At 42.4% G+C, this 24,387-nt stretch overlaps 1 protein-coding gene across 1 annotated transcript; it reads right to left on the bottom strand.

The window, feature by feature from the left end:
* Positions 1-1,864: 1,864 nt before the first annotated feature.
* On the bottom strand, positions 1,865-22,372 carry CUNH21orf58 (chromosome unknown C21orf58 homolog). Its single transcript, XM_044431655.1, has 9 exons — positions 22,316-22,372; positions 17,625-17,633; positions 14,600-14,657; positions 13,285-13,358; positions 10,969-11,124; positions 9,276-9,390; positions 4,000-4,139; positions 2,525-2,733; positions 1,865-1,907 (listed from the first exon to the last, which is right to left on the bottom strand). The coding sequence occupies exons 1-9, from the start codon at positions 22,370-22,372 to the stop codon at positions 1,865-1,867; spliced, it is 861 nt and encodes a 286-aa protein (XP_044287590.1).
* Positions 22,373-24,387: the final 2,015 nt, after the last annotated feature.

The following is a 24,387-nucleotide window of genomic DNA, read 5'->3' as shown; positions in this document are numbered from 1 at the left end:
AAACAAGATTTAAGGTGATCTTGACAGGTTGGAGTGCTGGGTTGAAAACATCAGGATGAAATTCAGCAGGGACAAATGCCCAGTTTTTCACCTAGGAAGAAGAAAGCAAAAGCTCCATTACAAGATGGAGAATACATGGCTCAACAATACTGCAAGTGAAATGGATTTTGAAATTGCTGTAGATCACAAGCTGATTATGAATCAACAATGCAAAAGAGCCAAACACTATTTTAGGCTGTATTAGTAGGAGTTTCACTTCCAAATCATGTGAAGTACTAGTTTTGCTTTGCTCAGGACTGGTTAAGCCTCACTTGGAGTACTGTGTCCTTTCTGGGCACCACAGTTTAAGACGGATGCAGACAAGCTGGAAAGGGTTCAGAAGAAGAAAATAAGGAAGATCTATGGACTGGTAACAATACCCTATGAGGAGAAATTGAAAGAACTGGTGCGCCCATAACTGGAGTATTGTGCTCAGTTTTGGGCCCCTCATTACAGAAAGGATATAGTCAGGTTGGAGTCAGTGCAGCGTAGGGCCACAAGGTTGGTGGCCGGTTTGCAGGGGATGTCGTATGAGGCGAGACTGAAAGAACTGGGTCTCTTCAGCCCGGAGAAGAGGAGACTCAGAGGGGATATGTTGGCAACATACAGGTATGTGAGGGGATGTCACATGGAGATGGGTAGAGACCTGTTCTCCCCTGCAGAGGAAGGCAGAACGCGCACCAACGGAGCAAAGCTCATGGCGCCAAGGTTCCATTTGGATGCCAGGAAGCACTTCCTGACAGTCAGGACCCCAAGGGTGTGGAATGGGTTTCCCCGGGAGGTGGTTGAGGCCCCATCAGTGCGGGTGTTCAAGGATAGGCTGGATGTGCACATGGAGGGCATGTCGTGAGTGGAGCCGGCTGGTGCCGGAGGTCAGACTAGATGGCCCGGGAGACCCCTTCTGACTCGCTCGGTTTTCTATGTTTTCTAAGTCCTGACAGTTACATAAAGCTTGGAAGGATGAATGTCCACCATCTATCTTCTTGTAGGCTGAAGATCTTCCTACTCTTAATACATTTGAATGTATGTCCTATAGCCACCAATTTTATATGCATGCTTATTTAGATACATGGAATGTTTATAAATTTGAAATGTTATCTGTTTCAGTGTTTCAGCCTTAATGGATAAATTTGAAATGAAATCTGCCTTCCCCTCTTTTGTTTTGCTTTTTGCTCATTTCCAATTTTTTTTTAGAAAACAAATTCTGAATCTATAGTAACGCAAAAAGTACAAAAATTAATTCTGTGCCACTTATTACCTGTTCTACAAGCAAAGAGACTGTGAATTCAGGGAAGAGTGAGCAGTAAGAAATACAATTCACTCCAATCCAAGTATAATCACCCCAGCTTCTCTTGAAAACTTGTGGTTTTGCAAAGGAGGTAAACATTAGTATTTATAAACTTAAATTGTATAATCCAAGGGGTAGCTAAGTAGGAATTTTCTATAATAGATTTCTCCTAGAAGGAAACTAGGAGAAAGGTATCATCAGCCAAGCAATTTAGAATTTAGGATTGGAAGATGTTTGCTGCTGCTCCTCTTCAACAGGTATGGGTTTTGAAAATATTTAGGTTTGGGGTTCTCTCAGCTCATGCTTTCATAGACTCAAGGGACCAAAAAAGTCCATGGAAGGGTAGGAGGAAAGGCCACTTAACTTTACCCTGCAGAAGGGTAGTCTGCACTGTGCTGCTGCTATGTGACAACTCCATAACCTGCTGATTGCATAACAAGGGCCAATTTGACATACCAATATGGAACTGATATGAACACAGAAGGCCTCTGCTCTGCTCTGCTCTGCTCACCTTTGCTAGTCGGGCACTGCAGAAGTCTACAAACCCGGGGGCAATCCAAGAACTCTGTTGGCTGGAATACTTGGAATAAATAACAAGGCATTTGTTTATGCTTGGAATGTATTCTTTCTCTGTCTTTTAGCAGTCCTCTAGGCATTTAGATGCATATTGTTATTGTTATTATTATATTGCATTTATACCCCACCCTTTTTCCTCTGGTGAGGAACCTGACCAACTTACACAACTCCATTTTATCCTCCCAACAACAACCCTGTGAGGTAGGTTAGGCTAAGAGCAAGTGACTGGCCCAAAGTCACCCAGTGAGCTTCATGGATCCTGGATCTTCCAGGTCCTTAGTCCAAGACTCTAACCACCACACTAAACTGGCTTTCTTAATAATCACAGCATCCTATATATGAACTGTTGGGGTGATACAGTGACCTTTTCACAGACCGAGAGCTCAACTAAGTAATGGAGACTGCCTAGGAAACTGAACTAAGTTGGCCAAGAAGATATATGAATTACTTTCACTCTATTATAAATATGTGTTTTATAATTTATTTTGTACTCTTTTTCCCTCTGATATGGCCTATGGCCAATATGGAAACAAAACTAAAATATAGCAAAAAGTAGCAAACAGACCTGAATAGCCACAGAACTGGAAGCAATGCTCTTACTGTCAGAACCTGCTGACTTACGTTTGTGTTCCAGTAGTTGGGATGGGCAGAGTACATAGATCTGATGAGAATCCTCCCAGTTGTGTGCCAGAGCTAGCCTGCATGATTGAAGGCCATATGGAAAAGCCAGACGGAGATGGAATGCCTAGTAGCCCTGAAGCTGCATAGTGGTGATGATGTACTGTTGATGGTCGAGGCTTCTCTGCTCTTAATAGAATAGGGGTGGTAAACTGCAGATAGTTAGAAAAAAGTATATGGCCTTGTTAAATTCCTAACTATTTCAGCAGACAAGGATGAAGGTCTGATACTGGCAGCTTTATCACTTAAGATCCTTATTCTCCCCTATATTTCAGCTCCACAAACAGTTTCCACAAATAACTAATAATCTTAGTTCCTACGTCCAGAAATGCCAGGGTGGGGATAGGAGGGGATTCTTCCTTGTTGCAAAGTCTGACAGCCCCTTCAAATTTCTTAAGTGGCACCTTGGAAGAGCTGCCCATGGGTGCAAACCATTAAAAAATGAACCCACTAGAATGAGCAAATATTTTAGCACTTTTAAAAATCTTCTGCATTTTTTTACCTATGCACTTATGATGGTCAGAACTTAGGCAACCTTGCCTGAGCAATCTCCCAGGTAGGCATATGCTGGCAAAGTACACAAAAGACTGACTGCTCATTGGCCTAGAGAGGTTCCAAACAGTCATTTTCCCCTTTAGTTTGGCTTGACAGCTGTCAAAAGAAGAGTGCCAAAGTCAAACCAAAGGTGACAGTGATCTGTGCTTGCAAAAATGGAGTGGTGGGATTTACAATCCCTTCACAGAAGATCATCATCTTTCTTGTGGTGGAAATTCAGCTGTCCTAAGAGTGCCCTCACTTTTCATTTGTTCTCCATACTTAAGGTATGTGGGAACATGTACAATGTGAACCACTTCCTTTTTAGAGGAGTTGTCAGTCTGGGCACTTTTCAAGCCCCCTTGAAAGGGGTTTTTAAAACAGACAGACACAGATTCCTTTTTTTTCAAACAGGGGCATACATGTTTATGCAATTACAACAGGGAATAGGAGACAACTTGTTCTTGCTTGCAGAATCTCCTGGGATAGCCATGGGAGGATTGAAGGGGAGGGAGGGAACAACCCAGGGTGAGCATGCGGTTGGTTCACCACAGGTTCTTGACAGAACCACTCACACCAGCCTGTACCATTCACTCTAACTGCTGGAAGGACATACAAGACTGCAAAATGCTATCAGCCAGGGGACTTGCCAAAGTGCCAGGACACTGCTAGACTACAACCCAGCATTTAGGCATCTTTATAATAATGCAGCTGACAAGCCAGTAAAGTAAAGCAGTTGTATTGGATGGTTTGTAGGACTTAGATTGTATTATGATATGACATATGTTAACAGATTTAACTCTGTTGCCAAAGATATGTCTAGACTTGAATTTCTGGTCTTTCATTGGTCAGCAATATTAAACATCCTTTAAAAAGACATTTACCTGTTGTCCATGCTGAAGCATAGAAATCCCATGTCCACTAGCTGAAGAATGAACAGGTGGTGGTAGAGATTTCAGCATCATGTTCTGCATAATGATCTGGTGCATCTGCGCATTTTGCATTAGCATCATTTCCACCATATCTAGGCAAGTACGGAGGACAATATCAAAAGGCCACTCTCTGCTTACTGCTGAGATCACAATATAATGCAAGAGGAGAAGCAGCTTCTAAAGCAACTTTTTTTTTGTCAAGGGCCACATACCTTCATGGGTAATCCATTGCAGCCTATAGATATGCAATAAATGGGCCTGAATTCAGTGGCCACAGCCGGATGTGAGCCCTTCTCTCTTTCTCTTGCTGCCACTTCCTTTTCTCTCCCTGCCTTTCTTCCCATGCAGCAGGCTACTAAGAGGTGACAGATTGCCCTTGCCATAGGTCTGAAGCAATTGCATGCAGAGGACTTTTGAAATAGGTTGACAGGCACATGAAATCAGGCTGAGGCGTACAGTCTGAATAAAAGCCATGACTAGATGACTGGATTCTGGTTATGTCTTTTGCATTGAAACCATGAAAAGATAAGCAAGGAAAGTGGCCTAGTGATATTCCAGCTATACAGCCACAGTAGATGGAAGGAAGAATGCTTCCTATACTTCCTTGTGTGCTTTGGATTAGTTCATAATGCAGGCCCTCCAGAGGTGGGGACCTGGTTATAAGTAAACACATGGCCTTTCACTATATGGGAAGAGAGATGTGAGGAGCTTTAATTGTTTTCTAAGGGCCAAATTAGATGTCACATGGGATATATTCCCATACCTTCTGGTAAAAAGGAAGTTGATTTTGAAAACTAGAGGTAGGGGTAACAGCTCCAGTCAGATTCACATCCCTTCCCCTAACTGCAGTGGGGTTTCTTAAAAATCAGGAAATCCTTCACATATGTCCTATGTCACAGTACATTTAGTTTGGCCCTAAGGTCGTTTGGTGAAATGGGACACCAGTTATTAGCAGAGAAGAAAATCGCCAAGCTCATTCTGCTTATGGGTGCTTCCAGGTTCAGCTTTTGTGATACAATCACCCTGCCTCATTTCTGGATTTTTATGGGGGTTCAGACATTGACATCTTCTACTTACAACCTCCCTTTTTTCCTTTATCCCTTCTTTAGACCTTATCCTGAAGTCTGGAGTGTATCCTTAAAACTGTTAAGGGGGAAAAAATGGAAGAACTGCGCTATGCCTTCTGACGACTAGCACTTGGAGGGGGCATACTAAAAGGAAGGCCAGGGGATAGCCGTTGAAAAGCATTCCAAATGGCCACAGGAAATCACTGGAAGAAGTTAGTGATCATCCTCAAATAACAATACTTGCTAAACATACTGATTTATATTTTTGATACACAAATTCTTCAAAACAGTGGTTTTAGGGGACAGGCACTATACCCTCTAACATAACTGTTTTTAGGTATCATCTCCAAACAGGAAAAAAAAGTTATGTTGGATAACAGTAGTCCAACATATTGAGCTAACACAAATGCTCTAGGGATGTTGGGGGAGGTAAGAGCTTTGCAGAAGCAAGTTAGGATTATTGCTATTCTTACAAGTGTCTACCTGCTCTGCTCATCTCCCCCAAATCTCCCTTTACTAATCACCTATACTTCTGAATAGCTGTAGGAAAAATGGGAAAGATACCAGTGTTTTCCTGACTCCGAGCAGAGCAAGCTGCCCCAGCTAGTGTAGGATATATGCAAGGAAATTAGAGCAAGCAGTTAGAGCAAGTGAGCAAGGATTGTCAACCAGCATTTGGCAGCAGAATTGTAACTGAAGGCAAAGGCAAAAAAGTGAGCCACCTGGAATAAGTCCAGGGATTGTCTCTTCTAAGTGGCTGTGCACTCACCATGTGTTCCTGAGAGCTGGGACTGAAGGGGAACGGCCCGATTACTTTTTCAAGCTTCAATGGAGTATTGATTGACAGAAATATTAAAAAAATTGGTTGCTTTGGAAATTTGCCAGTTTTGAATGTATTGGTTATATTGGTTTAAAATTCTTGGGCAATTTTATTTCACTTTTTTCTTATAACCTTTTTCTTTCAGTTTCTTATTTATTTTAAGAAAACAATTATTTATATTTACATTTATGAGAGAGGGGGAAGGCTGTCATTTCTCCCCCCAGTCTTCTCTAGGTAAAGGTTTCCTCTTGACATTAAGTCCGCTAGTATCTGTCTCTTGGGTATGGTGCTCATCTCTGTTTCTTATCTACTCAAGTCTAAACATGCCCAATCTTTCATTCTCCCCTCATAGGGCTTTATTTCCAAATCCCAGATCATCCTTGCCCTCCCCTGAATCCTTTCCAGCTTGTCTAGATGAGGCCTAACGAGTGCTGAATAAAGAGGAACTAGCACTTCATGTGATTTGGAAGTGATACTTCTACTAATGCAACCCAAAATAGCAATTTCCTTTTTGATTGCCAGAGATCACCTTATTATCTAATGAGGAATAAAATGCAGATGCCTACAGTGGATCTTTTATCTCCCTCCTTCTAGACAAGACATTGCTAGTGTTGGAAAAATTCAGATAAATCGTGGCAGAAAAGGGTTGCTTATATGTGCCTTTGTGTTATAAAATCAAACTCACACCCCTTCCTCAGAAGGCACCAGCTTTCCAAGCCAGGTCACTGTTTAGTGCTGCTGTTGCCTTAAGAAGATGGCAGCTAGACTGAGAAACTGCTGGAGACTAACATTATTAGTGAGGAAATTGCCTGTGTTCTCATCAGCTGCAGAAAAATTGAAACAAAGGTGTTCATTTGTTTCTGAATGGATCCACCTGAAGCATCTAATCCCACAGAGGCAAGTGCCTGCACAATGTAGTTGTCAAACCAGATTTCTCCGTTAGACACATTTGCATGTTTAAGCAGGATCCAAACTGCAAAGAGGTCTACTCAATTGACAGATCAATAAAGCAATCACTAATGTTTTCCACACTATGTTACCAGTATTTCTGATCAGTTTAGAACATTATGTCATGCCTAAAGACATCAGGATGCTAGTGTACTAACATTATTTGGAAACTTAACACTCTGTATTGGTGCATGTGACTAGCAGGTTATAAAAGTGTCTGTGCATGGGCTATGGTTTTGTAGTTGGCGGTGAGAACCACTACCTGGTAGCATGCTGTCGTAAGTAACTGCAGGGGTCTTGGGTGATTTTTCAATAAAATTCCTGAAGTTCAATGCAAAAGGGGTCTTTCCTGACTGAACCTGGTTATCCTGTGTTGCAGCTGCCATTGAGGCTTCCTGACACTAGGTAATGTAGAACATGCTTAATTTTGTTATCTTGTGAATTACGAACTTCCTCTCTCTTTTTGGTTTACTTCCAGTTTTAAATAGTATTTTACTCTTTACTCTTCCTGTTTAAATTGTAGCCCTTTGCTCACTTTCTTTTTAAATAAACTCTTCCTCCAACTCCTCCTTCTATTGTTATCCACTTAGAGGGGCCACAGACCAATTTAGCATAAAATACTTAAACAAACATACCTTTCTGATGTGGCAGTTTGGGGTGAACTCAGTTCTAAATCCAGTGCCCAGACTGGGAGAGATTGTTAGGAGAAAGGCATAGGTTGGGTTCTGGGCAGGGGAACTGTGGGAATTCATCCCAGCCTACCTTCACAGGAAAGTGTTGGAGTGATACTCATATTTCCTCAAAATAGAAGTGATATGTGTGAAAGGATGATTTGAAATAAGGGAGTAGAAAGATTTAAAAAGGTAACAAAGAAAATTACTTAGCCCAAAGGAGAGGAGGGGCTAAGATCAGATAGCACAAGGTGTGAGAAAGCAGGTACATAGGCAGGATGGCCAAATACTGACTCAGTGACTTCCTGATTGTTTATTGACAAGCTTGGCAGAACAAAATGAGCCTATTGTAGCCCACCGGAGGTAGGGCTGGATTGGGAAGAAGTGCCGGTAGTGGAGCAGCATGGAGTAGGCAGGTGGAAAGATTCTAAACTCCTGGTACCCTAGCCAATGAGGGGAAAGGAGGAGGGAGAAGTGGCAGGGAGCAGGGTATAAAATGGGATGTGAACATGTGCTCAAGTAAGCTGGAAAATGGGAAGGAAACCATTTTTTGTTCCCTTTGTTGCAATAAAGTTTTAAAAAGAACTCTCTGCATAATTGGAATATTTTTCTCTTCCAAAGGAAAGAGTGCTCTTAACAGAAGACACAACAGGATTGAGTAGGCAGCTGCCCTTTGCAGGAGTATTCGATTTTGGGACACTAGTTCTGGAAGAATATTGGACCTGATCTGAAGCAACCAGCAAAACCCATTCCAGTCGTTCATAAGGAATTCTCTTTAAAATTAATGTGTAGGTGAAAGAAGATATGGTTCCATCACCAGCACTGAATGAATCAATTGCTGAATGGCCAGACTCACACTGGAGTTTTTGTTTTCAAAGTTGTTTTTTTAACTTCAGATTTTAAGCAATGCTTTTTTTAGCCTATCTTAATTGGGTTTTTGACTTGGTTTGAAGCTGTCCTTCAAGAATAAGAAAGTATTCAAAGTGACTAGATTTTGTAATATTCAGCAGAATTTGGAAGGAGATACTAGAGGTCATTCAAAACAAACTCTATGGGAACACCATCTCCTCCATGATAATCACTTAAAGTATAAGACTAAACAAACTTAAAAAAAATCGCCGACCTCAGAAACAGACAAAGAACTGAAATGTTTATGGGAATCTCAAGCTATCAACTGTAGTCCTGGGCAAGTTTGTGGTGTTTCTCTCCAGAAGCTCAAATAATATTTACCTCCAATTAGGTAAATTATTTGGGACAGCCTTGGTCTTAATGGATTATAAGGAATAGTTTTTTAGATTCCTGGGGGTTTCCCTTAGAATGTTTTTACAGAAGCAGTATCAGAGGATACTTAAAGGTGCTCCTGAAGAAGTAAAGACAATGTTATTTCATCTTAGTAGCTGTTTATTGCAATTTGCAGAATTATTTACCCTCTTGTTTTGAGGGAAGAACTGTTTTATCTTCCCAGCACAGAAGATTATAGGATCTTGATGATTCTATTCTTCCTTCTCTCTCTGTTTAGTCAAAAGACACCATGAAAACCAGATGCAGAAGTACTAGAATTGAGACCGCTCCCCGAAGGAAACTAAGAGGTGGAACATTATTGCTGAGGTACATAGGACTGCAGTGGTACTCATATGTGTTTACTTGGTAGTCAGCCCCAGTGTTCAATGAAGCTTCCTAGAAATTTACATAGGATTGCAGTCTTAGAACATGAATACTCACCTTCCTTAATACTTCCAGAGCGGGAAACTACAGAAGCTTGTGGAGGTGGAATCTGGGTAATGAGTGGAGGATACTGAGGTATCTGTTGAATAATAGTTGCTGGTTGCTGAGGCAACTTGGAAACGAAAGAAGCAAAAACAGAATACTCAGAGACCAAACTGTAACCACAGACCTAGACTTCAGATGCTTAATGCTGAATTAAACACTATCAGTGTTCAAAATTCAAAGCAGTTAAACTTTTAAACTAACATAAATATGGTGTACAAGTTAAGCATTAGACTAGTGAAGGATTTTGTTTTTATTCATACACAGTTGTATTCAATTTGCAAGCCTTCCTGAAAATATTTAGCTCATAAGAGTCTTGAATTAAAACCATTCAACTACACAGAGAAATGTGTCTGCTTCTAGAAAAGGATTACAAATGCAGACACCTAATCCCAATGTCATAACTTGATCAAAAGACAAACTAGCAAATGCCTAAAACACAGAACAATGAGGTGATTGTTCCATGACAGAGTGTGTGGGCATAGCTTGTAAGTGTCTGAGGAGAGGAAAAATTTATACTTTTCAGTCAGTCAGCAGTTAACAGTCTGTTGTGGTCAGTCAGCAGTCTGCAGAATCTGAAGAGGCAACCTTCACTTTAGGATCCCAGATACAACTGTGGAAGGTATTTAGGATTCAGAAGGAAAGGGAATAGAGTAGAATACTTGGAGCATCCTGGAGGACATTAGTAAATAAGAAATGTATTTGATTTTACATGTTATCACTGCAGTGAGGATTGCATTCCCTCAACACTGGAAAAGTGAAGAACTACCCACTGATGAACTGATTAAAAGATCCTGGACTGTGCAGAAATGGATAGACTGATTTTATCATTGAAGGAGAAGGAAGATACTGACTTCTATCAAACTTGGGAATATTTTTATTATTGGCTAGAGAAACAGAATTTCGCATAGATTTAAATATGTTTTTAAGTTATCATAAATGGAAAAAGAAGGGTGTGGAGGCTGACACAGAGGGCTTGATGTTTTTGATGATGGATGCTGTTTGTAGTTTTCTTTTTCTTTTTGTTTTTTTTTAGGATTATAATTTCTCAAATAAAACTTATTCAAAAACAGTGGAAAAAAAAACTTTGGCATAAAGGGCCATCTTAATCTGGTGCTGAAAAGATTGGCAGCAGGTGGACCTCAGGGAACAGGTTGTGTACCTTAACCCTTAGACCACATTATCCCCCTTTATCTAGATTTCAATGCATATAAAATACATTTTATCTTTTACTTGAAGTTCTAAATTATATAATTCATTGTTCAACCAGGATAATATGACACTGTTCTGATACCTCTTTAATTCCATTCTACTTAGAATGGCCATCTGATTAGTCTGTTCCTGTGTTTTTAACACCAGCAGCTTGATTTCAGAAATCAGCATAAGCATGTTAATATTTTTATGGCACAGAGATATGCACATTAATGTTTACAGATCAAGCTGTTAAAAGGACCACAACCTGAGACCTGTAAAAAAGAAAAGACAATCCTAAATCCAGCACTATCCTCAAAACTCCATCCTTACCAGAATTGTTTTTATTGCATAAGAGTTGACAGATAAGTAATTTGTGCTTTCTAGAGATTGTGTTGCTTTTAAGAATTACATAATAAGGATTTCCCCCTTCAGGTATATAATATGAGGCACTCACAGTCTGCTGGATAATCCTGGGTTGTTCAAGTATAGGAGGAGGAGGAGGAGGAGGAGGAGGAAGAGTAGTTTGGTAGACATGTTCTGGTCTGAAGTGCTTTTTTGGGATTTTTAATGATCCATGCGGTAGAGAAAATTCTTCCAGAAGTTTTTGCTCCTGCAATACCAAACATGTTCCCAGGTGGATACATTTGCTAAAAGTAATTCTGAAATTGGAAATTTCCCAATGTACAACCCTTTCCCTGACAAAGACATTAAAGAAAAACTGGCAACTTAAGTTATTAAAGACATTTAAAACATTATGTTCAAAGCAAATGACTGCATCACCTATTTTAATTTTAATTAAACTTTAAAGTTGCTGTGAAAGATTTTGATATGCACAGGGCAGATAGGGCTGCTTTTCTTTTTCCAGGCCAAATCTCCCCACTCCAAAGATGCTGCTGCTTCTGTAATAGGTTGAATTACTGCTATTCATATTGTGCCTTCATGATCCATGAACTACATGCAACCTCCATTTCTCCACATATTCCATTAAAAAATACAGGGTGAAATGGATACCATAGTGGCTATGGTGCATGAAAAAGGTCAACATTTGCTTGCAAACAAGCTTGGTTTGACTCTTTGATCCTTTGCAGCCACTATAGGCACCATTACAAAAAATAGCTTATTTTTTGGCATGCTCTGGGTAAAGGAAGTGCAGCCCATGGCAGAGGGGAGTCTGAGCAGTGAAAATGGGCTGCAGAACTTCCACATTAATTGAATTAAAATTTTTGCTGGCTCCATAAACCTAGTTGGGTCATTAGTGGTAGTGCTGTTCATACTTGTCCTTTGCTCTTCCCCAGTAGCTCATTCAGTGCCTTCCAACCTGGGGGGGGGGGGGGTCTCATCTCCTAGCATTACTCTAGTTTCATTTTGAATTTTTTTATCATAGAATTTTTTAAGGTAAGAATATGTAGAAGTAGTTGTCCACTGCATTCTTCTCTGCAGCACTAACCAGAGCTAGTTTGGACATCACTGCCATTGTCAATGAAAGACCCTCTACCAGTGTTGTCTCCAGCTATACTTGATGCTAAGTAGGAGCCCTTCAGTGGTTTCTCTACCTCCTTTACCGATGAAGAGATCCATTCCCTTTTGCTGATGTGGCAGTTCCTCCTGAAGTGGGTGAATGCATGTGTGAGGAGGTACACATTCAATGGAGCAGGGCCGAAAACAACAGGGTGTGGCTGGGAGTCTGCTTGGCCAGAACAATACACGAGACTGCAAAGGCCGGGAGACGTGGGCGAGTGCGCAGCTGCGCGAGATTGCCGGCCAGGGGAAGGAACAGTTAGGTTGGGTGGTGCGCGAGAGGAGGGTATAAAGAGGAAGCAGCGGAAGGGAAGGGAGAGGAGAGGAGGAGGAGGAGGAGGAGGAGGAGGAGGAGGATGATAATAATAATAATAATAATAATAATAATAATAATAATAATAATAATAATGAGGCGGGAAGGAAGAGAGTCGTGTGGAATTTATGACGGGCTGGCTTGGCTGCCGCTCGCAGGCAGGCGCAAGCAGCTAGGGGAAACCCGGTGACGAGAGACAGCTCCCTGTTGCTGCAGGGGGTTGCCGTAGAAACAGGAGAGAAGAGGGCCAGAGCAGGCAAGGGCTAGGTGCTTCGGGAAGCACAGCCGTGGAAGGTACAAACGGCAATGAAGAGGCCTGGTGAGTGCACGGGTTCCTTGTGTCTTTCCTCATGGAAATAAGGGAACAAGGTGTCTTTAGCGTACCCCTCCCTCCTAATACAGTCACAGCATGTTAGCCTGATGCCTTCACTTTGACCATTCCACCTGGGCTGATTCTGCTAGGAGACCTCCTGGTGGCATTGCTCTTAGTTTCTCTGACACTCTCAGAGTTCCTCACCACATTAAGGTGTGCATCGAAGAATGATTGACACAGCCATTTTATCTGGGTTTTTCAATTTCAGCTGGCATCTTAATTTGGTTATGTGAATCCTTATATACATGTTCACATTCAGAGTTAACTTGGTAATCTTCAAAGGTTCTGACACAGACTTACCAGTTTAAGTTTTTACAGTGGGATTCTGTAAATTTCTACTCAATGAATTCAATGAAATTTTGTTCTAGGTAAGTATGTACAATATTGGAGCCTAATGTTACAGTCTTATTCACAGAAAAGGGCTCTAGAATCCAGAAAGAGTCCTTACTAGCTACCAAATGCTGGGATTTGTACATTGTCTAGCTAAAGATACATAGAATTGAACCTAACATATACTCTGAGATTTTTTTTGGGGGGGGGGGAAAGAAGTTCTGCCTTGGTCGTACCCTGAGCTGCTGTAGAAGATCTTTTCTTCGTCTCAGTGCACTTTGTAATGCATAGTCATGGCTGCTATAATTACCTGAAAAAGAATTAGAAACATTACAATCACCATAATGTCTTTCTTCCTTTATATGTTTTGATAATTTTGCAACACTGTAACTTATCCTCATAGAGAAGTTACGTTATGCAATTGATCATTGCAGTTTGCCTTTTGTGCATCATTTCCAATTATACAATATTTTTTTTGAGTTGTGATAGATAGAATTGTACAGAATATTCCCAGAATGGTTCCACCTTAGATTTCTAAAAGGACAATATGAAATTAGCAGTTTTCTTTTGCATTCTTTTTCTCATATTTATTTAGGCTTTTATATCCTGTTCATCGACATGAAGCTCTCAGAACAGTTATGCAATAAAACATAATAGTCCACATAGAGTTTGCCTTTTCCACAGCAGTTACTCACTAGTTCAATATTTTCATCTAGCTGTTTATGGCAATCCCAAAATAGGTCATATAGTGCCAGCTCAGATCCCAACAGACATGATTTTTTGCATTACTTTACACTTTCTCACAGAGTACCACATTTGCCATTTCAATGCCCATTCTTCCACTTTGAAGAAGCATTATTATTATTATTATTATTATTATTATTAACATTTCTATGCCGCCCCTTGCCGAAAACTCGGGGCGGCTTACAACACAATAAAATACATTGAAATACAATAGTACATAATAAATTACCATTAAATTAAAAAAATACAAAAAATACATTGATTTACAAATATAAAATTAAAATTATCAGTATAAAATAAGTAAATAAAAATATAGGAGGAGAAAGAGAAGGAAGAAGAAGTTGCCCTGGCCAGATCCCTTTTGTTTTGTATTATAACCCTCCCAATGATATCCTTGGTATCTGCAGCGAATCTGGTGACTTCTCTGTTCTCCCCTAATTCCAGATCATTTATGAAATAGTTATAAAGGATGTCTCAATATACATCCCAGTAGGACTACAGTATTTACATCCCTCCATTGCAAGAGTGGATTTACTTCTCTGCTTTTTGTTCTTTAACCAGTTACCTATTATAAGTTACCAGTTACAAGAGGATAAATCAGGATCTGCTTGTTCAATGACTGCTAAGTATGCCCAGAAATCTTTGGTAAGTAAATTTGTAAAAGCTTTCAGGAAATTCAAATAAAGTAGGATCTAAATGGGGTAAATTTGGTAGCTTGTTTTTTGTTGTTGTTGTCATCATCACAGTCAGTCCTTTCAAAATCACTAATCACTCTGTAAGACTTATGAAGCAGCCTTAATTGCTTACTTGCTGCAGGGAAGGGAGATTCAAAGTCATCCAAGTTTTCACATTCATTTTCTAGTTTCTGTGAATCAAAGCAACATAAAGATTAATGGTAAACCAAGAACAGATGCCACTGAATTTCTCAGTTTCACATTGTCTTGCCTTTGAATTTTTAATCTCAAATTCTTTCTGTCTCATACATGAAATGTGTAAATTTTAGTATACTTGTATCAAAACTGAATTAAAATGCAATTCTCACCAAGCTGCATTAGCCAAATTCAATTGGTATAGTAAATCCCAGCATGAAAACATTTTTCATGGAGCTGTTAAAGATGAGGAGCCTGGCAGAAAAAGATGTTGTAGTCCTGATTTAAATGTAAGTATTCAACTCCAGCCCAGGCAGACCTGTGAGGACCAAGCACTCAGCACTCTAGGAATGGATAGATTAATTTGCCAGTTTTGGTTTCTCCCACATTCATGAAAAAAGGGAGAAAAGATAGAGTTGTAGAACTCTTTCTATTTAAATATTCAAAGGTTTGCAGCCTTACCAATTTGTGCTCCACAAGATTCTTTCTCTACTTTTGGTACACCTTGATCTAGACTGCAAAAGCTGACAGGGTTTGCACAAGACAACAAGCCACAATGGTTTTTGTTTTTACCATGATTTGTTTGTCATGTCAACAAAACCTGTCCCTTCTATTTCACTGTGATGTCTTTGTTCTTTAGAAAACATTACAATGGTTTCTCATATGGTTTCTGCTTACACTAATGGTTTTTGATCGTGTCCAAGCAGGAAGAGGGACAAGCCTTCATGCTCACCCATAGGGATGGAAAAACACGTGAGTGGGAAAAAAGTTAGAGGCACTAACATGTAGGATGGTGGGAAATGAAAGGTGGGGAAAATGAAATTGATGGAGAAGAGGCAGAGACTGGCACAGAGTGGTGGGATGGAATGAGAGCCAGTATGACATGGTAGTTGAAATGTTGGACTGGGACTCTGAGAGATCTGGGTTCTAATCCCTACTTGATCATATTCTACTTGACTGACACTCTGGGTGACTTTGGACTAGATACCCACTTAGCCTGGCCTACCTCACAAGGTGGGTTTTATGAGGATAACAAATGGAATGGAGAACTACCATTGGAGAATCATTTCCATCTGTTGTATGCTGTAAAAGCTTTATTGTTTATCATGGGTTGCTTGGCATGTTAGGCGGTATCTTGAGCAAGTCAGCTGAAGTCTGATTTTTCTGCTGCTCAGAGTGACCACAGAATTCCTCAGGCATATACAAATTATCCCCACCTGCATGGTAGGGATAGTTTCCATTTTTCACTATGGCTTCTCTGGTTGTCTGGACCTAGAACTATCATTTTACCATTTTGGTATGGAAACTCTGAGCAAGAATGGCTGTAGTAGTGCATACTTCTACCCTTCAATTTCTACTTCCCTCAGTTCCCTAGCAACAGATGTGTCATTGCTCACTTTTTTCCCTTTGGTGAGCATTGGGAAATATGTCCATTTCTCTGTTTACTTTTGAAATAGTGAGACTGCAATAATACACAGAAAGGGAAGGGGGAAACATAGAAACAGAGCGAGTCAGAAGGGGTCTCCCGGGCCATCTAGTCTGACCTCCGGCACCAGCCGGCTCCGCTCATGACATGCTCACCATGTGGACGTCCAGCCTATCCTTGAACACCCGCACTGATGGGGCCTCAACGACCTTTTGTGGAAGCCCATTCCACACCCTTGGGGTCCTGACTGTCAGGAAGTGCTTCCTGGCATCCAAATGGAACCTTGGCTCCCAGAGCTTTGCTCCGTTGATGCACGTCCTGCCTTCCTCTGCAGGGGAGGTCTCTACCCATCTCCATGTGACATCCCCTCACATACCTGTATGTCGCCAACATATCCCTTCTGAGTCTCCTCTTCTCCAGGGTGAAGAGACCCAGTTCCCTCAGTCTCGCCTCATACGGCATCCCCTGCAAACCGGCCACCAACCTTGTGGCCCTATGCTGCACTGACTCTAACCTGGCTATATCCTTTCTGTAATGAGGGGCCCAAAACTGAGCCCAGTACTCCAGTTGCAGGTGCACCAGAGTTGTATAGAGTGGTAGTAATACCTCTCTTGAACTAGAAGCCACACTTCTGGCTATGCAACCAAGGGTGGCGTTCGCCCTCTTGACCACCGCATCACACTGCTGGCTCATGTTTAGCTTGCAGTCAACCAGTACCCTGAGGTCCCTTTCACAAGTGCTGCTCTCCAGCCACTTGTCCCCTAACCTGTACTTATGACACCTATTCCTATGCCCCAAGTGCAATACCTTGCACTTACCCACATTGAACGCCATCCTGTTGTCTCCTGCCCACTTCCATAGTTTGTCCAGATCCTTTTGGATCTGGAGTACCTGCTCCTCAGTTGTGGCCACTGCTCCAGTTTTAGTGTTGTCTGCGAATTTGATCAGCAGACTGTTCACTCCTTCTTCCATGTCATTAATGAAAAGATTGAACAGGATCGGCCCCAGGACTGAGCCCTGGGGGACCCCGCTTGTCACTGGCCGCCATCCCGATGATTCCCCACTAATGGATACCCTCTGCTTTTGGTCAGTCAACCATGCCCTAATCCACCGGACAGTGCTTTGGTGTATCCCAAACTCCTCAGTTTCTCCACCAGGATATCATGGGGCACTTTGTCAAAGGCCTTGCTGAAATCCAGGTATACCATATTCACTGCATCCCCTCCATCTAGCCATCTCGAAATCTTGTCATAGAATTCCACAAGGTTTGTCTGGCAGGACCTGTTTTTGCGGAAGCCGTGTTGTGTGGCTGTCAGCCTCCCTTCCCTATCTAGCATCACTAGATCTCTATTATGAGCCTTTCCATTGCTTATGTGTTAGCCACGTAAGGCTAACAGGTCTATAATTCCCCATGTCCCTTCTACCCTTTTTGAAAATTGGGACCACTGATGCCACCCTCCAGTCCTCTGGAACTTCACCCGTTCTCCACGAGGCCTCAAAAATGGAGGCTAGTGGGCGTGAGAGAACCCCTGCCAACTCTCTTAAGTACTCTCAGGTGTAACCCGTCAGGGCCTGGCGCCTTTGTAATGTCCAGTGCCCTGAGGAGCTCCTCGACTTCAAGGGGGTGACTCTAATCTGTGCCCCTAAGTCCCCAGCCTCATCTAATCTGTGCGGATATCCCCTGTCCTGCTTTGGGGAGAACACAGAGGCAAAATAGTCATTTAGCATCTGTGCCTGTTCCCTCATATCAGTCACTGGATCTCCTTCCTCCTTATTTAGTGGTCCCACCACTTGTCTCCCCTTCCTCTTCCTATTTACATGCTGAAAGAAGCCCTTGATATTCTTGGCAAGTCTCAGCTCATAATCAGCCTTAGCCTTGTGAAGAATCCTTCTGCAACGGGCCTCCTCCTTCCGGTATACCCTTTTGTCTATTTGCCCCAGTACCCATTTCCTATGGAGGTTCCTCTTTCGTCTAATCCCTCTAACCACCTCCTTTCGCATCCATGGTGGCACTCTCCTCCTCCTCCCCACCTTACTGACTAGAGAGGTATCAAGGCTTGCGCCTCCAAAACCTCCCTTTTGAGTGCCATCCACCCCTCCTCAACTCGCTTACCTTCCAGTAACCTATTCCAGGAGACTTTCCCCAGTCTGGCCTTCAGTTGGCCAAAGTTGGCCCTCTTGAAGTCCCAGCTTCTAGTGCTCGACCTGCTGCACGTCCCCGGTCCCCTGATCTCAAAGCAAAGGATGGAGTGATCACTTGCATCCAGAGCTCCCCTAATCTGTACTTCATCTATCAGCACCTTCCTATTGGTCAAGAACAAGTCAAGGATGTCCCCCCCCCCCCCCCCCGTCGCCTCTTGGACCTTCTGTGTGAGAAACCCTCCCTCTATAGCTTCTAGGAAGAGACATGACCTGCTGTCACCGTTGAGTGAGTCTCCCAACTAATATCCGGGAGATTGAAATCTCCCATAATTACTGTGTCTCTCCCCCGAGATATCCTTAGAATCTGGTCTGTCAGGACATCATCCAGGGTCTCAAGTTGACCTGGAGGGCGATAACATACTCCCACTGTCAGGTCTCTTTCCCTGTCAGAACCCCTAAATTTCACCCAGACTGCCTCTACCAAATCCCCATCTGTGCTGCATTCTATCTCACTGCATCCTATCCCTTCCATGATGTATAAAGCCACGCCCCCCACCGCTCTTTCCCTTCCTGTCCTTTCTAAAAAGGTGATACCCTTCTATGTTTACATTCCGGACTTGCCTTTCATCCCACCAAGTTTCTGTGATTCCCACCAGGTCATACCCTCCTATTCCCAGGAGAGCTTCAAGATCTTCCTGCTTATTACCCATGCTCCTAGCATTGGTGTACATGCACCTCAACTCCTTCCCACTGCTTCCTTTCCTTGGAGTTCCCAGCCTCCTCCTTCCTCCCATCCTCCCTGATACCTGGCCCCTCTCTGTAGGAGTCCTGTCAGGCCCTGCAGTACCTCTAAAACCCTGCTCCCAGAGCCCTGATCCTCTCCCCACACTTGTCCAGTGCAGACATGGTTCTGGGGGGCCTGCACCCACCTGGCTTAGTTTAAAGTCTTCTGGACAAAGCTCACTAGAGCATCTCCAAAGGACTTTTCCCCATCCTCATGAGGTGTAACTCATCCCTTGCCAGAAATCCATTGGCAAGAAACCGAGTGCTGTGGTCAAGGAACCCAAAGCGTTCCTTCTGGCACCACACCCTAAGCCAGTTGTTCATCACGGAGACCCTCCTGTCCCTTCCTGGCCCAAATTCCTGGACCGGTAAGATTGACGGGAAGGCCACTTGGGCCTTTAGCTCTCTGAGTTTCTTCCCCAAGGCCTCAAAGTCCCTGGTGATTCCAACCACACCGTGCCTGGCCACGTCGTTTGTGCACACATGGATCACCAGGAGCGGCTGGTGACCCCCAGAGCGAACAAGACGCTCTACTCTGTCCTTCACATGCCAGATGCGTGTGCCCGGCAGGCAGCAAACCTCCCTTGTCTCCAGGTTGGGGTGGTGCACCACCGCCTCATTGCCCCTCAGCAGGGAGTCCCCAATAACAATCACCCACCGCCGTGTCTTCCTGGTGGTGCTGGGCGGCCGTGCCCTGGCCCTCATCTCTCCTGCAGCAGCCCCCTCGCCGCTTGTCGTCCCAGGCTGGGGGTCCTGCTGTCCCCCGAGGCCTCATCAGCCCCAGCCTGCCCAAGTGGAGAGTACCTGTTTCCCAGCTGCAGATTGGTGCCAGGAGAAGGAGGAGGCAGTGCTGGCCTCCTCCTCCTGTGGGTGACATACCTCAATGTCTCTGTGGCTACTCCTCCCGTGGCCTCTCCCTCAACCCTCTGTCCAGAGGGGGGCTGCTCCCGGGGGGGGCTGGAAAGATCTCTCGTCCCTCAGGCACCTCACCTCCTCCTCCTCTAGCAGAATCACCAGCTTGCACCAAGGGCAAGTGTAGCCCTGCCTCTCCTGGGGGAGAAGGGCAAACATGTCGCAGCGGACAGCGACACCCATCAATAAAGATTTCAACACCCAAAATCTCAATAAAACTGTTTCTTTTCATTTAATAAAAATCTCTGTGGCTGCTGGAGTGGCCGGGAGGTATACTCAGGAGGGGGAAAGGGGAACCTGCCTCACAACCTCAATGGAGCAATCAGAAGACTATGGCTGTGGTCCATACAAAAGGGTAGGGATTTCACTAATGGGGCTGCTGGGATGCATGGTGAGGCCAGGAGAATGGTGAAGGCAGCATGGAAAGAGGGTTCTGGACCACATTGTTTGACCGGCCGGTTTGGCTCAGAATTGGTCTGTTCTGGAAACCGCATGGTTTTCCCTGCCTGACATGTGAATCTGGTCTGAGGCTGTTGACCTGTTCAGAGATTCCTACCAACTACCATCCAGTCACAAATACCGCCTTTTTAGGTTTGGTGCTTAAGAGAATGCTAGTGACCCAGCACTTTGAAATGAATTGATTATTTGAACCATTTCTGTCTGGGTACAGGCCCAGTTTTGGGATGGGATTAGTCCTGTTTACCCCATTGAATGGCCTTTGGAAGGAGAACAGGGGCAGTGCAACCCTGCTAATAATTCTGGATCTCTCATTAGCTTTAGGTACTGTTCACCATGGTATCTTTCTGGATTTCTTTGGTGAATTGGGGGCACTAGCTTACAGTGGTCCAGGACTTTCTTACAGGTCTGCTTCCAAAGAATAACACTGGGTGGCTATACCTTGACACCCAAGTATTGAACTGTGGGTTGCCACAACTCATGATTTTGTTCCTAATCTCCTATTATCCAGCTCTGTTTTTCTGTGACATCTGAATCAAGAGAAGTCATTCATACTCTAAACTGATGCCTTGATACAGATATCACTGGGTATTCAGTATTTCACTGAAGCTGAATCCTGATAAGACAGGATTAGACAGGATGTGGGTGTGTGGTTCCTACTTTTAGGAAATAGATTGTTTGTCTGTTGTGGATGGGTTTGCAGTCCCTCTGAATCAGTAGTACACAGTTTAGGGGTGCTTCTCAATCCCTCCTTATCACTGGAGCAACAGTAGACTGCTCATTACCAGCTTTGGCTGGTATGTCACCTGTGCCTATTCCTAGATAGGAATAGCCTAGCCACTGTGATTCATGCACTTGTAAACTCACTGTTGTTGTTGTTATGTGTTTGATGTGAGACATAGTTTAAACATGGTTCTAGTGCTGAATAGGATATTCAATAGAGTGTCTAGGAATACAATGTAGTTGAAATAACTGCACTAGCTGCCTTTTAGCTAGTGAGCCATGTTTTCTATTGAGCCAGAAACACAGTGAGATACCTCGCTGACTACCTTTCGCTATATACACCAGCCTGGATCCTGAGATTGTTCAATGACCAACAGTGTGCCATGAGGCACAGAAACAGGCTTTGTTTACAGTGGCATGAACCATCTGGAAAAACTCTCAAATTGGTTCAGGAGGCAGAAACTGTGGCATGCTTCAATTGCTTCTTGAAAATGCATTTGTTCTCTTAGGCTTTCTTTGAACTGTAAATGATCATAGCACTGTTCCATTTTACTGTTTTTTTGTAACATATTAAAGGCACTTGTTGGTTATTTAATTGTTTTTCATAATCCAATGTATGTGTTCATACATTATGTATGTGTTCGAACTCCTGGAATTCTTGGGATATCATGAGGTATAAAAGCAGCTTAAACATAAACACACAATACCTAGAGAGCATCTTGAGACATTTATGTGGACTTAAGTTAGGCCAGAAACCAGGAAGTTATCATAGAAGGGATGAGTGGATATTCAGGGAATCAGATTTAAATATGTTTTTAAAAAAGAAAAGGGGCTTTGATAATGAAGGAACAATAGGACAATAGTTAACATAAGGCATGTTACTGGAAAGTCCAAGATGTGTATATTTCTTTAGCCAGCTACTAACTTTCAGACATATAAGCTTCCTGCATAAGTAGTCCTGTGATAAAAAGTGCCTTGCATAAAATCTGAACATAACACTGCTAGCAAGTTTGCCGACTTTGCCATGCTTGCTGCTTTCCCCACAGCATCCGAAAGGGAAAGAGAGTAGGGTGAAAGAGTATATGAGGCATAAAACCTCTATTTTATTTAGTATATTTTATAAAATATTCCACTACCAATTTACTGCCATATTTAAAAATCAACAGCATTGGGGATTAACACCCATATATACCCTTTGAAGAATAATCTTACCTTCTCAAGGAGTTTGATTTTCATTCGGGTTAAGTGATCAGCCACATCAGAGTCCATAATTGTCAGAAAATTCCAGAACAACAGACTGATTAAATAGTGGGATAGATTTTTTTTAATACGTTTTCCCTTTTTCTTTCTCCAGCATCTTTATCAACATTTTCCATAAATCCTCCCTCACTGATAGATTCTCACTGAAAATATAGGAAAATTTCACACTCAGTCCTTTTTACTGTGCCTCTTGCACTGTACACTAAGTATGGTTACTAAGATATTGCTCTGCTTGAAGAACACTTTTTTTTTTATTTGCTGTCTTTCCCATTTCATAAGCAAGCCCTGCTTGTTGCAAACATTCTTCTCTGAAAAACTCTTTTAAACGCAGGTAACTTAGTAGCCTGTTGTGTTTTGCCTACAATCTAAACAAAACATCTCCATGGATAGGCATTGACCTGGTTTTTCCTTGGTGATCAAAGAGAGAAGCCAAAGCAAGAAATAAATAACTAATTTAGTGGGACTCTTCCTGATTCTACGAAAAGTTTCCAGCCAAGTGTTTGTTAACCCATATTTGGAAATATGTTATTTCGGAAAGTTCAAACATAAATTGGAAGAAAATTTGTCAGTCAGACCTATCCATTTTTCTGAAAAACGTTGCCAGCTTTTATTCCTCAGCATCTCTTCACATGAATTTTATTTTGGTATACAGTTCTTTTTGCTGTGATCCTCCACACTAGTTCATAGAACACAGTTCTCTGGGGGAGCGGGGGAGCCTTCCTTTTATTCCACCCAGGAATAAACATACACATGCATGATTTTTCTTAATCTCCAATGAAGGGAAGTGGTGCAAACAGATTTGGAACATGACTTCTATGTTTCCTCTGCCTGGCACTTCATTGTAAGAAACAAACTATGTCACCAAACCAGTTTTCTCTGTGTTACTGAGCCTACAGAAATTTGTATGGGTGGAGATCACCTTTCCTTGGTAACCCTTATTGTACAAATTCCCAATGCATTCTTTACCTAAATAGTTTTTATTATTCTCTTTATCATTTCAATATGCGAAGTTTTCCAGGTGTACATGACCTTCCCAACCTTTCTCCAAAACTGTATGTGCCTGCAATATTATAAAAATCACTTTGTACCCCACATTTCTTGTAGCAGGACTTTTTTGCTGGCTGTGTTACATGCATGTAATGTCATTCATCATTTCATTTCTATACTATCCAGTGTATTGGATGGTTTACAGTATATTGTAATGTAATGTGCAATGTGATTACAAGGCATGCAATGTATACAAAAAAATAATTTCATGATTGTCTTAATAAACTAACTGTTCTTGGTACACCCTCAGCATGCCTACTTTCTCTGATTTTCTTGTCACCTGCAAGGGAAGGGTTGACATCTGACTTACTCCACCCCATATGCTTGTCATTCACATTATTAAAGTGAACTGGGTGAAAGCTACACTTTAAAGCAACCATTTGCAGTCTTAAAACTCATGCTAAGGTCTCCTATTATATTTGATTAGAGATGTTTAAAAAACTGAGTCCCAGAACTGAAAAATTTCTGTACTCCATAGTCTCCCTGGACTGTGTAACTCTGAAAGCAGTGAAAGTGAATGATACCAGTGAGATGTCCTCTCTCTCTCTAACATGATCTCCATAACAGATTGAAAGGGTATCCCAGGGGAGGGACACATCCATAATGGGAGACTTCAACTTCCCTGATTTATTTATTTATTTATTTATGAAATTTATATGCCATCCAATTACCAGCATCTCTGGATGGCTAACAACATAAATAAATTAACGACCCACTCTGGCTGCAAATACAATATTATTTGCTTGGGAGATATTGGTTGGTAGATGCACTCAGTGGCAGTGGCCAGTTCCCATTGATTCCTAGAAGCGATGGAGGGAGGATTGTTCATACAGTGGGTCTGAGAGGGAACAAGGGAAGGAAAAATCCTAGACTTGGTTCTGACCAACAGGGAGGATCTGGTGGATGATGTGCAGATTAGGGGAGCTCTGGACACAAGTGATCACTCCATCCTATGCTTTGAGATCATGGGAGCGTGG

This window comes from Varanus komodoensis, unplaced genomic scaffold, assembly GCF_004798865.1.
Source record: "Varanus komodoensis strain SLA01 unplaced genomic scaffold, ASM479886v1 scaffold23, whole genome shotgun sequence".
NCBI classification, from domain to species: Eukaryota; Metazoa; Chordata; class Lepidosauria; order Squamata; family Varanidae; genus Varanus; species Varanus komodoensis.
The sequence above is the reverse complement of the archived record's forward strand: the minus strand, read 5'-3'. Positions and strand labels throughout refer to the sequence as shown.

Bases quoted from the DNA above. Each gene is read 5' to 3' on its own strand.
- CUNH21orf58 (XM_044431655.1), bottom strand. From the start codon at position 22,372: ATGGACTCTGATGTGGCTGATCACTTAACCCGAATGAAAATCAAACTC. The intron at 9,391-10,968 runs GTGAGTGCCTCA...TTCGTTTCCAAG, and splicing joins CCAGGATTATCCAGCAGACT to TTGCCTCAGCAACCAGCAAC. The intron at 4,140-9,275 runs GTGAGTATTCAT...GTACTTGCCTAG, and splicing joins CTCTGGAAGTATTAAGGAAG to ATATGGTGGAAATGATGCTA.